Genomic DNA, 15,940 nt, shown 5'->3' with positions numbered 1-15,940 from the left:
TATAAACACTACATTTCACGGAAAAAAATCAAAGATAGGGGTGGAGGTTTCATTAAAATTTAGCTCTTAAGCAGGTTGATTAAAAATCTATGGAGAAAATTGATTTGACGCGGAAGGATCAAATCGAAGGTTCGTTATTAGAACACTACTGGCTACCACGTAGTAATAGAGTCTAATATGCACTTTACACTTACATATTATGTATGTTTAAAGTGCATCACTTATTTGTACCAGCATCGCAAATAAATCACTGTGCAGTGATGTATTTCAGAAAATACTCATAAATCATAAATGCATTAATCTATTTCTCGAAATTAAAAACACATTAATTATAAAAAAATCTTTATTTCTGCAATATTTTTTCTATAAAAGAAAATGAATGTAATATTTATAAAATAATTCATAATATATGTATTTAAATTCGTAATATATTCATATTATTGAATATATACACTTTTATATCGATAAATTAAAAATAAAACTACAGATGTTTTTCAGAAGTAAAAAAAAAAATAAATTTGAAATAATATACTAATTAAAGTATTTTACATGTTTAATAGTTGTATCCACTGAACAAACTTGTAGCATAGAATTTTATTTGATTATACACATATAAAATGGAATCCATATAATTAGTAATTTTATGTTTCAGCAAACGATAATTCTTTATGTATATACATATATTTTTATTACAAAATATATATTAATTTAGTACATATATGTATCTATATTTTTTTAAATATTAAAAAAAAAGTAATGAAATACATGTAAAAAATAATGTATGCATATGAAAATTATAACTAATAGAATTTGATTGATAGATGTTATAGCGAACTCAAAAACACTAGAATTATTTAAATACTTCAATTTTTTTTTTTTTTTTTTTTTTTGATCAATTTAGGATTGCAGTTTGGGTTTTTTCACTTGTAGATCACAGTTTTCTTCAGGTTTGTCAATAGCATCTTCTATTGGTTTAGTAAGCAATTGGCCATCATCATCGATACGTCTTTTCTTTGAATTGTTATCCGATGTCATTGTTACAGAGCTGCTTGTAGTGGGGCTAGTTGAAGCTTTTTCATCCTTAGCATCATTATTGCTATCAATTTTATTTGCTGTTGTAGCATTTACATTTTCAGCTTTAGTGGGCTCACCACCACTAATATGTCTTATATTGGCCGATATTTCGCGATTTTTGGCATCGACATCTTCCAAACGTTTCTTTAATTCCACAATTTGTACGTTTAATTCGGCAACTGAACTTAAAGTTTGTTGCAATCTTTTATTTTGTAGATTTTGCACCTGCTGCATACGATGCATCTGCAAGATAATACATATTATTTTGTAAATATGCATATATGTGTGTGATCAAATTTAAACGCAAAATTAAGCTTTTATGGTTTTACGACGATTTCCAATTAATTTGTTAAGGTCTAGTGTTGACCTTTGTTATTTTTAATTGTTGTAAGTAAAAGTAATTTTTTTTAGCTATTTTTATGAAAATGGTAATGTTAATACATTTTTTTTATAAATTTTGTCATTCTCATCAACAGACTGTGTGGTAAATAATTTGTAATATGATAAAAGTCCTTATTTGTAGAAAATTTTCTCTCTTTATTGTATTTCATTAACAAACACATTAACACAATTACCTTGACAATTCCCTTCTTATATTCAGTTTCTAGTTTCTTAAAATACATCATTGTTGTGCGAGCTTCTGGGCAGCCTCCAACAGGATGTTGATAATGTTCCAGAAATCCTGCAGATGTTGATGGCAATGAAGACTGAACAGGTTCGCTTTCATTCAATGTTGTTTTTAGTGAATTTCCACTTAGACGTTCCCCAATAAAACCTAAACGTTGTGTAAGAGGTTCCAGAACATATGAATTATTACCGTATATAGAGACTGCGGCACTATTAAATGTTGCGGGAGTTGAAGTTCCCATGCCACTGAACGATATATTACCCAAACCACTAGTCGCTGCCAAACGTCTAGTATCCGCACAATAACCACTACCACCACACATTTTACTGGAGTCGGCAAATGTTTTCTTAAGATTATTGGCAATCTTTTCATCAAAATGCTCGATGGCCATCGATGAAATGTCACGTAACTCTTGCAAAACCTCGTGAGGCCTCAGTGGTTTATTAGTTTTCGATATTAAACGTAAAATGCGAAAGATTTCATCAAGTACACGACCGGGTATAAAGCAGCATAGATTTAAGTCCATATATTTAGTATAAGTCATGGATAGCATCGAGATTCTGGTTTCAATGGAAGTAAGTATATCTGCATGACGTGCTAGGCAGTGATTTCTAAAAAAAATAAAAAATAAATAATTTATAGACCCCGAATGATAAAAAACATATAGTATGTATATATCAATGTCATTCATTTTTTACCGTCTCTCCGACTCCCGTCTTGGCAATAAAGCTTTGATGCGTTTGAAACTAACACTGTGTTGCTTAATGACCTTATTGAAGCCTCCATTGAGAACTTGTTGGGCGATTTGGTCGAAACGTCTACATACCTTTTATTAAATGAAACATTTTTAAGTTGTTTACATTAATTGGGCAACAAATTACTTGGTTTTTCATCCTTTGTTTTTGCCTCCTACTCACCAGTCTTTTTTTGGACACTTCGTCGTAACTGAGGTACTCGAAAATTTCGATTAACATCACATTTGGCAAATCGAAAATATTCATTTTTGCGTCTTCTTGAAAAGATTTTAAAAATTTTGTGGAAAAATTTGTTAAGTATTATCCCTTAACGTGTTTTCCTAATCTTTCTAATGTTTTTGGATCTAGAATGTTTTGAACGATAAATAAAACAATGAAGAAGACGAAAATAATTAAATATTTTGCAAAGTCGTGATTACACCAACAAACGACTTGTGTTAGGGTTGCCAGTACAAAAAAATTATCAAAAACTACAAGACAGAGTTGAAATTTTATTGTGAAATAAAAATTTTCTGTGGTAGTAATTCTTGCTAATAATTAATTGTAGAAATAATGCGTTCTAGTCCAAATTTTGTGGACAACATTAAATTCATTCATACAATATTTTGAAGTTCTCTAAAATCCATTTTGATTAATATATTATATGATCCAATATCATATCGAATTACAAAAGTGTTATCCTAAAGTAATATTGATCTTTATCTGTGCTACACACAGCTCGAATACAAATTGTGCAATATAATTAATAAATAAAAAATAAATGGTATTAAATTTGAATGAGCCTTTTCCTTCTCTGGCTCCGTCTTGATTTTAGTGGTTTCAATTTCTCAACAATCTGGCTACATTTGCTTTACAGCTGTATTTAAAAAAGTAAACAATAAATCGTCATCAACAATTTTTGTATAATTGAATAATTTTTTCTTATATCCTTTTCCAATTAAAATATATATTAAATTATCAAAATGCCCACTTTTTATTTCGTTATTGTGGGCCATAATGATAATCCTATATTTGAAATGGAATTCACAACAGTTAGCAAAGAAATGAGAGTAAGCTTCATAATCGATAACTCCTAGATATCCATTTTTATAACTCCCCCAAATTTGCTTACAGAAAGAAGACCATCGTCATTTGTCTCAGTTTATAGCACATGCAGCTTTGGATTTAGTTGATGAACATAAATGGAAAACTCCAAATATGCATTTGAAATCAATAGATCGGTTTAATCAATGGTTTGTATCTGCATTCGTAACTGCTAGTCAGATACGATTTCTTATTGTCCACGATAATAAAAATGATGAAGGCATTAAGAATTTCTTTAATGAAGTCTATGAGACTTATGTAAAATATTCAATGAATTCTTTCTATAAAGTAAACACGCCTATTAAATCTCCCATGTTTGAGAAGAAGGCTCAATTGTATGGTAGAAAATATTTGTTATCTTAAATTGATTCATATTTAATATAAATTATAGTTGTACGTAATCTAAATAAATAAGTTTTTAATTTAAAATAAATCATATACATAGTTAAATTTATAAAATATCACTATGATTTTTTTTCTAAAAACTCAGTAAGGAGTAAATTTATTTGCTTTTAGGGTACACTTGTATCGCTCCATGGTTTCAGCAGTTATTTTATTAATAATGTCATTCTTTAATTCTTTTAAAATGGTTACAAAATTGGCTAAAATTTAGTATTTATAAAAAATTGAATGGGCAATATTCGATAAGTATTTAACGCTGTTAATAATCACAATGTTATGATAAAATATTTTCAAACATTTTTTTTAAATCTTTATAGTTGAAATAATGGACCGATTTCAAATATGTATTATTAAATTATATTAGAAATTGTGGACTGCAGTTTTATTATAATTCACATGGACAATCCGACTATTATATTCAAAATGGGTATCTGAATAATACTTTTGTTTGTCAAAAATATCGGAACAAATGCATAATATCCTTTCTACTATAGTGTAGGGATGATAAATGGAATTTAAAAATTGTATAAAACAGCATTAAGAATGTACTTTTTTATTCTGATTATACCAAATCAATTTTTTCACAAATTTATATCAATATATAGAATAAAACAATTTCAATCCCATTTCTTTAGTGAGTAGACTTAAAAAATAAAGGATGGGCGTAATGAGAACAGCATCAGTTCATGAAACAAATTAAAATGTAGTTATTACATCGTATTTCACCGTTTGACATTTGGTAAAAAAATTTCCGAAATCAGTATTCCTTTAGGAATTTTTGCCAATTTCAGCAAAAAAAATGAGAAAAGAAGTAGATTTTTCACCACAAATAACATACTTGAAGTACTTCTAATTTTGGTGAAAAACCTATGAATTTTACATTAGCGTGTCATTGGAGGGATATTGTTCATTTTTGACAACTATTAACTTCATATAATCTTATTCATAGATGCAATAAAAATCCAATATTTGGATGTCAAAAATAAACATACCTAATTCGTTCAATGACATCCTTATGTTAATTTCATTAGTTTTTCACCAAAGTTCATTAGTTTTTAACTGGGTTTCCATTTGTAAGGAAATATTTGGTTTATAAAAGCGTAAAATATATAATCGCATTTTTAGAAGTGATTAAGATGTCGTTTGTAAAATATGACATCAATTATTTTTTGCTGGGACCATTTGAATTCTTGATAGCTAAAATTGAGAAAAAATTAATAATTAAAAATATTGTACGACATTTTTTGCATAATAATCTTTTTTTCTTCATTTTTATTTCTTTACATATGTAATACACGTAATAATATAATTTATAGTAATATATGTTATGCAATGCTTAAATGCATTTGATTTTTTCATAATTGAACTAAATATTTATAATTTTTTTTTTTTATAAAATTATGTTTATCTAAAAACTAAAACAGACAATAAAAGAAATAAAGGAACGAAAAATATTTGTTGTATAGGAGAAAAAATGCTTTTAAATAAAATAAAAATATTATTTATATTGTGTGAATTCTTAGTTAAACAATGACTAATTTATGTACTTTAAAGCAAAAAAAAATAAAAATAAAAAAATAATAATAAAATAAAAAAACAAAACAAACACAACATCAATGATTAAAATATTGTATTGTACTGTAGATTTGTTGTACATAGATGAGCATCGTTTCTGTCATCAGCAGAATTAGTGACAACAAGGCAAGACATACTACATATTATGTACACTAACAAACACTTCACTGTACACACAGACACACACAAAAATTAATTGAATAACATTAAAAAATACATGTTTTAAAGAATGTTTTGTTATCAAATAATAAAGTTTAAAAATGCAATTGTTATAAATTTAAATCATTTTACAGCATAACCATTGGGGTTATTACTCTGCCAGCGCCAAGTATCAGCACACATTTCATCAATGCCGCGACTAGCTTTCCAACCTAAAACCTTTGCAGCCAAAGAAGCATCAGCAAAACAGGTGGCCACATCACCCGAACGTCTTTCAACAAGTTTATGATTTATTTTACGACCAGATGCCTTTTCAAAGGCATGAACCATTTCAAGTACAGAATATCCTACACCAGTTCCCAGGTTATAAGCAAAGAAACCAGTCTCTGCTATATTACGTAGTTTATCTAAAGCTTTAACATGACCTTCAGCCAAGTCAACGATGTGTATATAATCACGTACACCAGTACCATCTTTAGTAGGGAAATCGGTACCGTAGACTTGTAGACAATCACGTCTACCCACAGCTACCTGAGCTATGTATGGCATTAAATTATTTGGTTCTCCATTTGGATCTTCTCCAATGCGTCCACTGGGATGTGCTCCCACAGGATTAAAGTAACGCAAAGACACTACTGCCCAACGCTAAAAAATTGTATATATTTTTTAATATTATTATTTTTTTTATAGTTTTTAATCTAAAAATTAGCTAATTACCTTATCTGATTTACATAAATCCTTAAGAATTTCTTCTGTAAAGTATTTAGTTTTACCATAGGGACTAGTACAATTACCAGTTGGATGTTCTTCTGTAACTGGTAGAAATTGTGGTTCTCCATAAACTGTAGCACTAGAACTGTATACAAATTTGAAAACATTGTTATCGGCCATGGCCTCTAGCAAGACATTGGTGCCGGTCATGTTGTTGTGATAGTATTGCAAGGGAATGCGACATGATTCACCAACAGCTTTAAGGGCAGCAAAATGTGCTACCATATCAATTTTGTGCTAAAAAGAAGATATAATATATTAATTATTTTATGTTTACTCATATTGCTAAATAAGTTAATTCTACAAACTGTTAACTAATCTCTTTAAGTTAATGGAAAATCTTAGTAAAGCGGATCTTTAAAGCAAATATATATGATTATCCATTGCTACAAATGGCTTTACAACGGACTTTTATATATACATTGAGCATTAGCAAAAATCCGTGTATTAACAGAATATATTAACTGGATTAAAAAAAAATATGGTATCAAGACAGTTTTACAGTCAGACAAAAACAATTAGAACAGGACTGTAATAATCTTCCAGATTCCGGGAATAATTGACGACAAAATAGCGAATGTACTTGCGGTAAAGCGATGCGAAATCGTAGAAATTAACATAACGTACACCGAACCACTTGACCCAACGAGAACCATTCCCACGACAATTGGATCTTCGCTCCGGAACGACCCGAGTCATACTCGGCCAAAGATTGTCAACCCAGCGACAGCTGTATCAACCGAAAGTTTTTTCGGTTGATACAAAAACAACCCAACGAGAACTGAATAAACAAGTAGGAATCTATAGTCGAGCCTGGCCGACCATATGATACCCTACACCAGTGAATAGTATAGAGCTATTAAGTTGTTTTTTGCCTCAATTTCTACTTGTGTTATTAGATTTTTAAATCACTTTCTAAACGGGACTTTGTAATGGGGTCAAATGAAGCCCGATCAGTACTAAAATTACAAGTAACTCAGGCTTGCACAAAACTAAGTTGTGCCAATTTTGGAAGGGATACTAGGAATTTTAACACAATTTTGGGACAATTTGGGGGTACAGTTATATGGGGGCTAGGTGAAATAATGAACTGATTTTTCAATAGGCTTCGTCCTTAAACCAAATTGAGAACATGACTAAATCAAATTATTCTCAGCCGATTGCTATACTTTATTGGGGCATACAACCCATATTTCAATTCATTATATACATCAGCACAAACTCTAGATACCCTTCCCAACAAAAATGGTGTAGGGTATAAAAACATGGGCGAGAAAGTCCAATATATTCACTTGGATTGATGAGCAAGTCTGATGTTAGAATAGTGATACGGAACCTGAATGAACATTTAGGATTACGCACAGAACTAATCAAAATTGGACGAGTAAATTGACAGGAACGCAAATAATATTTGTCATTAACGGCATTTTGTCGAATTTAGAACTATATATCATGCATCATCCCTCACAAATACTGAACAAGTCCTGGATGCCAATAGTGCCCTAGGTTTATTTGATGTATCGTACTTAATTTAATCTATTGTATTTAAATTAATTTTTAGAATTTTGAATATTTCTGAATTACAAAGTAAATATAAAAGGAAACTTCTTAAATTTTTTAATGATGTTAAACTTAAAAATGTTAGGGGCAGTTATGTATTCCACATGTTAGAGTAAATATGTAAGTACATATACTATGTACATTGTTGATTAAATACTTGCATAATTTTCAAAAATGTTTGCACAACGAACATCTACACTCACGTGATTAATATTTAATTGAAATTCCATCACTCATCAAGAGTAACACGTGCGTCATAATCAATACATAATAAAAACATAAAATGTGAAAATCTACACTCAAGATGTGCCAAATTCAATGAAAATTAAAGATACATACATATTAAAATTAAGAACACATACATATGTATATGTATGTATATGATTTCAATTGAAGCATGTACGTGATCACAGTACTTGAAAATAAAGAAAATATTTTGACCTTAAAAAACAGATACTGCTGGCAATTTTTAGTTGAAACAACAAAAAAAATACATATTAAAGCTAAATATTACAACTTCAAACAAATATAAACAGCAATGATAATAGTAAAAGTGCATTAAAAACACTGATAAGAAATGTAAAAAATATGCTGATAGTAAAAAATGTAAAACAAATAATAACTATAGGCTGATATCAGTATTCTGAATATTGTTACTATGATGTTAAAAGGAACTAAAAAAAACATAATTAAAAAAAATAAAAACAAAATGCATCATTTAAAGTATGTTATTGAGAAAAACAAACAACATAACAACATCTTTGAAACACGTACACAAACCAAAAAAGGGAAGCAAACAGAAACGTTGTGAAATATTAAAAATATTATTTTTAGTTATCTTAACAATAAGCGATTGTACATGTAAGAATATTATATAGTGTATTGTTTATATAAAATTCTACAAACAAATTCTAAAAAAAAACTGCCAACACGATAAAAAAGTAGATGGAAATTATTTTATATATTATTATACCCTACACCACTATAGTGGGGAGGGTATTATACGTTTGTGCTGATGTTTGTAACATACAAAAATATTGGTCCAATACCCACCTTAAAGTATACCGATCGATTCAGAATCATTTTGAGTCGATTAAGACATGTCCGTCCGTCCGTCTGTCCGGCTGGCTGGCCATGTAAACCTTGTGCGCAAGGTACAGGCCGCAATTTTTAAGATAATTTGATGAAATTTGGACCAAGCATGTTTTTTGGCACAAGGACGAAGCCTATTTAAAATGGTTGAAATCGGTCCATTATTTCACCTAGCCCCCATACAACTGTACCTCCCGATTTGAACTTTTTATGCTATAATTACGTCAAATATTCTGCTATCTCTCTAAAAATTGGCACAAATAAGTTTTATATAAGTATAAATGATACTGCAGATTTTCGTAAGGATCGGCCTATATTTGACCCTAGCCCCCATACAAACCCCCCTTAAAAAAATGACTTAAACGTCTAAAATTGACTTGTAACCAGTTAGTTTTGTTGAGTTTCATTGCGATACAAATGAAACTCAACAAAACTAACTGTTATTTAGAAATATACCCTTTTCCCAAATTTACCGAGGATCGGCCCATATTTGACCTATATAAAGCCTTATTTAGAAATTTTAGTTTTTTATCAATAAAAGGCTTAAATATTTTGGAATTATGGTAATATTCAACATAAAAGTTTCTTTACAAAAAATAAAAATTTTATAAATAGTAAAAATTTTAAAAATATACTCATGGGGTAGGGTATTATATGGTCGGCCATGCCCGACTATACTTTCCTACTTGTTTTTTATATATTTTAAATTGAAATGTTTATTTTTTGGTGAAAATCAAAAAAAATATGTTGATGTCAATATTTTTTGAATTCTAAATAAAGTCTGCATTTTTTTTTTAAATTTTAAAAAAATGTAGAAGTTTTATGCAGAATAATGAAAAAGAAAATTAAACATTAGTTCAGCAATAAAATGAAATCGAATGTTTTGTAACAAAAAGTAAATTCTAACCGCCTTATGCAAAAACGATTATTAAAGTTAACAATGGTTTACTACACACTTTTTCCATATAAAAACAAATTTTAATAACCCTTTTTAACTTAATAATCGTTTTTGCAAGAATTTTTAAAAAATGTATATGTCAAAATGAAATGTAAGGTAAGCGAATATAGGAATAAAATTAGATCTAGTTATATATAATTTTTCACCAAATTTGGTAGTACTTCAAGTATGTTAATTGTAGTAGTAGTTAATTCTACGTGTTTTTATTCTGATTTAATTTTGATTTTTCGACGTTTGAAAATCTCTTTAATATAATTTCCTAAAAATATTTAGTATTGTAGTTTTGGATTAATCATCAAATTATCTTTACTTTTTTATATCTATTAACAGAAAAAATTTCTTATTAATTTCATTATCTTATCATTTAACACTTTAGACTGTTTAGCTTCATAAAGTAGTTGATTGAAAAATTTTATATCAAATTAAATTAACTGAAATTTGTTTTATCTTTCAGAGAAAGACGTTTAAGTTGATTTCTTACTTTTATTTAAAAAGAATTAAATTGATGTTTTATAAAGAAATAAAATAAACACTCGATAATCTATAAAAAAGCTGTTCAAACATAAGTATTTTTCCACTGTTGTAGCTGTTAAACAAATATATTTATTAATTTAAAAATAAAAAATACAACATGAGACCTATTTTTGTTAAGGGAAACAAACGTTTTTAAAAATTAATAAAAAGCGTTTACAACTTTTAAATTCACAAAAATTATTATATAATTATTACAGTTTTTTATTACACTTTTTTAATAACTCCTATTTCAAAAATAAAACAAAATGATAAATTTTAATACATTTGCAGTTCTATTTGTAAAAATTCACATAGAATTAACATTGATGAAAATTTTTAATGTTTTTTACAATTTAATATTGCACTGTAAAATGATACTAAATCATTAATATTTAAAAGACAATGAACCATCAACAATAATTCAATGTCAAGTTTAAATTGCACAATAAATTAAAAATATATTTATTACCCACAACAAACATTTTGTGCTCTAAATAATTTGGAAAATCATAACTAATATAGTTAGACCTATAAGCAGCAAATTTCAAAATGAGATGTTAATTTTATGTTATTAGGCCATGAAAAGGGCAATGAACTAAAATATAAAAAATACTTGGAAGATGTATGGAAACAATTCAATAAAAAAACTCACGCCTAAACAAATGTATACACACAAGTATACAATAAAAAAAAACAAATCTTAAAAAATGTGTTAAAGTCTAAAGAATATGATTAATGCAAAATAATTATTAAAACTGACTTACCTCTTGAAAAACTGCGCGCACTTGTTCGCGATCAGTAATGTCGACTCGATAGAAATGTACTTTCTTGCCAGTTATTTCTTGGACACGATTTAAAGCTTCGGGAAGTTTTGCCGTACTGGAACTATAGGCATTACACAAATTATCCACACAAACAACATTGTAACCAGCATTTAACATTTCCAAAACAGTGTGGGAACCAATGTAACCAGCACCACCCGTTACTAATACCGTTGGGGGAGCCATCTCGTTTAAAAAAGTGTTCTAGATATATTATGAATAACAAAAGATAATACACTTATATTATTGCTCTCGTTTAGTTGGAAAAAGTAAAAGTTTCATTTTATAAGAATTTTTATTATTGACGTCAGCAATACAATTATTTATTACACTTTAAAGAATTATGCGCAAAGATGTTCGTTAGTATTGCTAATGTTCACAACTAAATACTTGGTACAACACCAATATACATATTTATGAACCTGTATGTATGTCCGTCGGTCAGTCAGTCAGGCTATCTGGAAAACTGTTTTAAATAAAAATGAGCACTTTATTGGTGTAAACAACACGTTGTTATAGTGTATCAATTTGAGAATTAAATCTTTTTGTTTAACTTTTTAGATAATAATGATGTTATTGAAGATGATACTCAACAACAATCACTAAACTGGCAGACACCACTGGTCAAACAACTAAATATTTAGAAGAGAGCAAATTTAGAAGCAACAGCAGCTGGTTGTCAGTCAAAAACCTGAACGTACGGAAATAATCATAATTATGAATAAAAAAAATATATACTATAGTATACTCGGTGCTAAAGATGCTGACCTCTGTTAATATTTCTTGTATTTAAATTAAATATTTTTCAAATATTTAACACTTTACGCCCTTCTTCAACACCACAAGTTAACACACGCTTCTGTTTTTTTATAACTTTTCTCTGCTTAAAACGTTGATAGTATTGATGAAATAATTCGCGTATTTATTTTACTTTGTAGTTCATTAACAATTTCACTTTTCCCCCTGCCTTTTGCCAAACTTTCTTTCAACGTATCATACGGCTTTTTGTTAAACGTCCGTATTTTTACTACACACCGCCGCTTCTGAGTTGAGACTGGGCAAGTTCTCTTGGATGTTTTATGTTCTTGTTCCGACGTCGCAAAAGTTAGATTTCTGTTTAGCTGCAGTTGCTGCTCCCATTAAGTGTTTACTAATTCTTGATATCTATCTTGTTGTTTCATTAATAAATAGCATGCACTGTAGATGTTTTTATTTTGAATAAATGCAGTTAATCTTCAAGTATTTTATTTAAGAGTAGATAAACAATTTATTACTTAAATACTTGACATTAATTTATTGTAAAAATGTATAAACAAATAAAAAATTTTCACGCAGCTATTGAATTTTTTTTCTGACTCTCTCACTTTTTTCTGATAAGCAATTGTTTGAGTTGCCGTATTGTTAATTAAAAAAGAAAATCAATGGTGGCAACATATTAGAATTCGGTGTGTTCAATGTACAAACATAAAATCAAGGATAATTGAAAATATAATACAAATTCACTTACTAATAAATGAAATAGTTTTTTATGATAGTAATTTGGATTCATAGCAATAGTTTTTTAAAATTATTTATTTTATTTTTATTTATTTTGTATAGTATTCATTATTTCGGTAATGATATTTTTGCGTTATAGTTTTGTAAAATTACAAGTTTTTACTAAATCAATATTGACTTTACATACAAAACATTTCAAATTATAAACATTTTTGAAAATCCTGACAGTTTCAATAAAGAAGTTTTTAAAAAAAGGAATATTTTCGAAGAAATTGTTTCAAACGGAAAATATCGGTAACGGTATTTTCATAACATAACGTTAACGCTTTTTTAGATTGAAATGATTTTTATTTTAAAATTATATATTAAAGCCATTTTAAATTGGCTACGCACAAGTTGGATCACAAACCTTGCGAGTGACTGTTTAATAATTTCAGTCACAGTAGTTACCGCAAGAAAGCTGAAACATTGTATCTGTTTTAACAGTTATTTAACTGAAATAAATTTTAAAACATATTTTTTGCAAGCAGACAATAACATAACAAAATTGTATTGCCTTTTGCATTATTATTTGTTTTTAGTAAAAGAAATTTAAAAATCACTTTTCAATCTCTAAGTGTACATCCAAATATTGCCATATATAATTACAATTTTTCGCCGCAACAATAATAAAACCGTATAAATATGGTAACACTATATGGAAGTCTGGCAAGCATCTTGACCAGCTGTTTTATTTTTTTCGATTTTCAGCTCAATTCTTTCTGAGATTTGTGGTTTTTATCCAGTGTTTTTGTTAAAAAAAACCTTTATTGCAAAAACTTGTGAACATGTCGAAAATATTGAAGGCAGTAAGTATGCACTTTGTTAATTAATTATTGTAAACAAAACGCAACATATTCCCTAATCATTTAACGTCTAGGAAATGAAAAATAGTGAATTGTTTTTGTTATGTCATACGTGTTTCCGAAAATGTTTTGTCCAAAATACCTAACCTTGGTAAAATATAATTTTAATACTTAACCGATTATTTACAGTCTACCGGCTTAACAGGCTTGGCTGTAGCCGTTAATCCACACCATACCTTGAGTGCTTTGTATGGTAAAATCTTAAGAGCCGTTGCCAAGATGCCTCAGGATGCTGCCTACCGCAAATACACTGAACAAATTGTACAACAAAGAGCAAAAGCTGTAGAAAGCGTAAGTAGTAAAAAATATTTCATTTTAAATATTTTGTTTTATTTGAGGACATATTTACAGAACAAAGACATCAACGCTTTGGAGAAAGCCATTGGCTGTGGCCAAGTTGAGGAATTAATTGTACAAGCTGAAAATGAATTGGTATTGGCACGTAAAATGTTGGGCTGGAAACCTTGGGAAAAATTGGCACAACCTATTCCCAACAAACAGTGGGATTGGCCACCAGCAAAAATTACTGAACCTAAAATTTAAATTATAAAAAGTAAATAAATTAAAACAAAAATATGCTAAGAACTAATTTTCAAAGTGTCTATGAATTTTATGTAAAGATGCATGGAAAATTATTTTGTTAGAAGTAATTTCAGTAAGGGCAAAATTTTTCTTAACAGCATAATGATGAAATTGTTATTGTGATGAATAACTGAAATTATAATGAGTTAATACCGTTTATTTGAATTTTTGTTAATAAAGATTTTTGAATTTCCCAAAATACTTGTTGACTATGTACTTAATTTGGTATCTATAGATAATTTTGATATGAATTTTCGAATATGAATTCGAATTAGTACATTTAATAATTTGACTTAAATATTAAACTTAATACATATTTTAGATAATTCCATCTAAAATACATTATTTTATATGGGTACACCACGCTTATCATCTCATTTAAGCTGTAGTTATGTCTCTTATCAACTCAGTTTACTTAAAATATTCGAACAATCAACTTGTACTACTCGTATTAAATCTCTACAAAAGTATTAAAATGATATTCTCTACCAGAATAATCACTTTTTTACTTTTGGTTTTGGTAGTTCTAATCCACTCGGCACCAGTAACAAATAATGTTGGAACACAAAAACAATTGCTGAAAACACGCTTCAAGCGACAAATTGATTTAACCCTGTCTGCCGAACATGATGACAAAGAAGATGAAACGGAAATTGCACTTGAGGCCATTGCAAATCTATGGCGTAGTACCGACGGCAACACACAAATAGATGGTTCGGCCAAAGTTTTACATCGTTCAAATTCCTTACAAAACGGTAATACTCGCTATTCGGCACGCTTTCATCTACATCATGATTATAGGAAACGTAAATAATTCTATTTTGTTTTACAAATTTATCTATAAAAAAATATCCTGCTAAAGGTTCCGGTGCTGATTGGCGTTTGGGCTTTCGTGTACTGTTTACATAAGTAAATAATACATTTCATTATTATTACAATTGATGAAGGTGAAATTTTAAAATTCCAATCCATATGTAGTCGTACATGTACTAAATGTAGAATGATAAACTTCTTGAACTTTTTAATGTGCGCTTATTTTGTTATTGTTTATTTTTTATTATTTAATTTAAAGAATTTAATTTAAAAATTACATTGAATTTTTAAAATTGTTTTAAACAAGTTCATTAATAATTACAATAAAGAAACGTAATTGAAAAATATTGAAATCAAAGTTGAAATTTTATTTTAATGGGTTAATTTACAAGTACTGAAATAACAGCAAGTTATACCTATTTTAACTGAGTAATAAGAAACCCGCCCTCAGTAGAATTGAAATCCCGATTAATTTATATGAAAATATTTTCAACGCAAGGTGAAGCGTTTTACAAAATAAGGGGATTAAGATTTACCCCCTTATTTTGTAAAAATAAAATACTCACGATATAACCTGGTGGAGACCATTTAAACTCAAATATATACTGGGGGAGACCATTAAAACTCTATAAGTTATTTCTAGCGGAGACCAATAATACTTTTGATGAAATAAAGTCCGTATATTCCGATTTCCTATATGAAGGTATAATTCGTTTGGTGGGATTTTCTCTGGACAAACGTGTGATAACCTG

General features: G+C 28.6%; 5 protein-coding genes and 1 long non-coding RNA gene across 8 annotated transcripts; 4 read left to right on the top strand and 2 right to left on the bottom strand.

Annotated features, from left to right (window-relative positions):
• Window positions 1-665: 665 nt before the first annotated feature.
• Window positions 666-2,885, bottom strand: LOC111683462 (F-box only protein 28). Of its 3 annotated transcripts, XM_046952841.1 has the most exons (5): window positions 2,584-2,885; window positions 2,401-2,528; window positions 1,964-2,313; window positions 1,650-1,849; window positions 666-1,317 (listed from the first exon to the last, which is right to left on the bottom strand). In XM_046952841.1, exons 1-5 carry the CDS (start codon window positions 2,701-2,703, stop codon window positions 898-900), a joined length of 1,218 nt encoding a protein of 405 aa, XP_046808797.1. In that variant the 5' UTR covers window positions 2,704-2,885; the 3' UTR covers window positions 666-897. The 3 variants fall into 3 exon arrangements, with proteins under 3 accessions (XP_046808797.1, XP_046808796.1, XP_023301301.2); XM_046952840.1 differs by having other exon boundaries at window positions 1,650-2,313; XM_023445533.2 differs by having other exon boundaries at window positions 1,650-2,313; window positions 2,620-2,884.
• A 416-nt stretch (window positions 2,886-3,301) lies between these two features.
• LOC111683467 (probable trafficking protein particle complex subunit 2) lies at window positions 3,302-5,531 on the top strand. The gene is made up of 2 exons (XM_023445539.2): window positions 3,302-3,506; window positions 3,571-5,531. Exons 1-2 carry the CDS (start codon window positions 3,420-3,422, stop codon window positions 3,901-3,903), a joined length of 420 nt encoding a protein of 139 aa, XP_023301307.1. The 5' UTR covers window positions 3,302-3,419; the 3' UTR covers window positions 3,904-5,531.
• LOC111683460 (UDP-glucose 4-epimerase) lies at window positions 5,428-12,693 on the bottom strand. The gene is made up of 4 exons (XM_023445531.2): window positions 12,160-12,693; window positions 11,335-11,595; window positions 6,394-6,684; window positions 5,428-6,321 (listed from the first exon to the last, which is right to left on the bottom strand). The coding sequence occupies exons 2-4, from the start codon at window positions 11,575-11,577 to the stop codon at window positions 5,800-5,802; spliced, it is 1,056 nt and encodes a 351-aa protein (XP_023301299.1). The 5' UTR covers window positions 11,578-11,595; window positions 12,160-12,693; the 3' UTR covers window positions 5,428-5,799.
• On the top strand, window positions 11,482-12,203 carry LOC124420104. Its single transcript, XR_006941034.1, has 2 exons — window positions 11,482-11,889; window positions 11,953-12,203. It is a non-coding gene; the product is annotated as an uncharacterized LOC124420104 (long non-coding RNA).
• Window positions 12,694-13,575: 882 nt separating the features above from the next.
• LOC111683464 (NADH dehydrogenase [ubiquinone] 1 alpha subcomplex subunit 5) lies at window positions 13,576-14,576 on the top strand. Its single transcript, XM_023445536.2, has 3 exons — window positions 13,576-13,736; window positions 13,923-14,084; window positions 14,145-14,576. Exons 1-3 carry the CDS (start codon window positions 13,716-13,718, stop codon window positions 14,334-14,336), a joined length of 375 nt encoding a protein of 124 aa, XP_023301304.1. The 5' UTR covers window positions 13,576-13,715; the 3' UTR covers window positions 14,337-14,576.
• Window positions 14,577-14,776: 200 nt separating this feature from the next.
• Window positions 14,777-15,528, top strand: LOC111683465. Its single transcript, XM_023445537.2, has 2 exons — window positions 14,777-15,130; window positions 15,238-15,528. The coding sequence occupies exons 1-2, from the start codon at window positions 14,851-14,853 to the stop codon at window positions 15,282-15,284; spliced, it is 327 nt and encodes a 108-aa protein (XP_023301305.2). The 5' UTR covers window positions 14,777-14,850; the 3' UTR covers window positions 15,285-15,528.
• Window positions 15,529-15,940: the final 412 nt, after the last annotated feature.

The sequence above is a fragment of the Lucilia cuprina genome, chromosome 5, assembly GCF_022045245.1.
Source record: "Lucilia cuprina isolate Lc7/37 chromosome 5, ASM2204524v1, whole genome shotgun sequence".
In the NCBI taxonomy this organism is placed as follows: domain Eukaryota; kingdom Metazoa; phylum Arthropoda; class Insecta; order Diptera; family Calliphoridae; genus Lucilia; species Lucilia cuprina.
Note: the sequence above shows the minus strand (reverse complement) of the source record. Positions and strands in the feature narration are given on the sequence as shown.

Coding starts and splice junctions, on each gene's coding strand:
- LOC111683462 (XM_046952840.1), bottom strand. CDS start 2,703: ATGAATATTTTCGATTTGCCAAATGTGATGTTAATCGAAATTTTCGAG. Junction 2,529..2,583: donor AACAAAGGATGAAAAACCAA/GTAATTTGTTGC, acceptor ATTTAATAAAAG/GTATGTAGACGTTTCGACCA. Junction 1,318..1,649: donor ATAAGAAGGGAATTGTCAAG/GTAATTGTGTTA, acceptor ATTATCTTGCAG/ATGCATCGTATGCAGCAGGT.
- LOC111683467 (XM_023445539.2), top strand. CDS start 3,420: ATGCCCACTTTTTATTTCGTTATTGTGGGCCATAATGATAATCCTATA. Junction 3,507..3,570: donor CAGTTAGCAAAGAAATGAGA/GTAAGCTTCATA, acceptor ATTTGCTTACAG/AAAGAAGACCATCGTCATTT.
- LOC111683460 (XM_023445531.2), bottom strand. CDS start 11,577: ATGGCTCCCCCAACGGTATTAGTAACGGGTGGTGCTGGTTACATTGGT. Junction 6,685..11,334: donor TGCGCGCAGTTTTTCAAGAG/GTAAGTCAGTTT, acceptor TCTTCTTTTTAG/CACAAAATTGATATGGTAGC. Junction 6,322..6,393: donor ATTTATGTAAATCAGATAAG/GTAATTAGCTAA, acceptor ACAATTTTTTAG/CGTTGGGCAGTAGTGTCTTT.
- LOC111683464 (XM_023445536.2), top strand. CDS start 13,716: ATGTCGAAAATATTGAAGGCA. Junction 13,737..13,922: donor TGTCGAAAATATTGAAGGCA/GTAAGTATGCAC, acceptor GATTATTTACAG/TCTACCGGCTTAACAGGCTT. Junction 14,085..14,144: donor GAGCAAAAGCTGTAGAAAGC/GTAAGTAGTAAA, acceptor ACATATTTACAG/AACAAAGACATCAACGCTTT.
- LOC111683465 (XM_023445537.2), top strand. CDS start 14,851: ATGATATTCTCTACCAGAATAATCACTTTTTTACTTTTGGTTTTGGTA. Junction 15,131..15,237: donor TTCAAATTCCTTACAAAACG/GTAATACTCGCT, acceptor ATCCTGCTAAAG/GTTCCGGTGCTGATTGGCGT.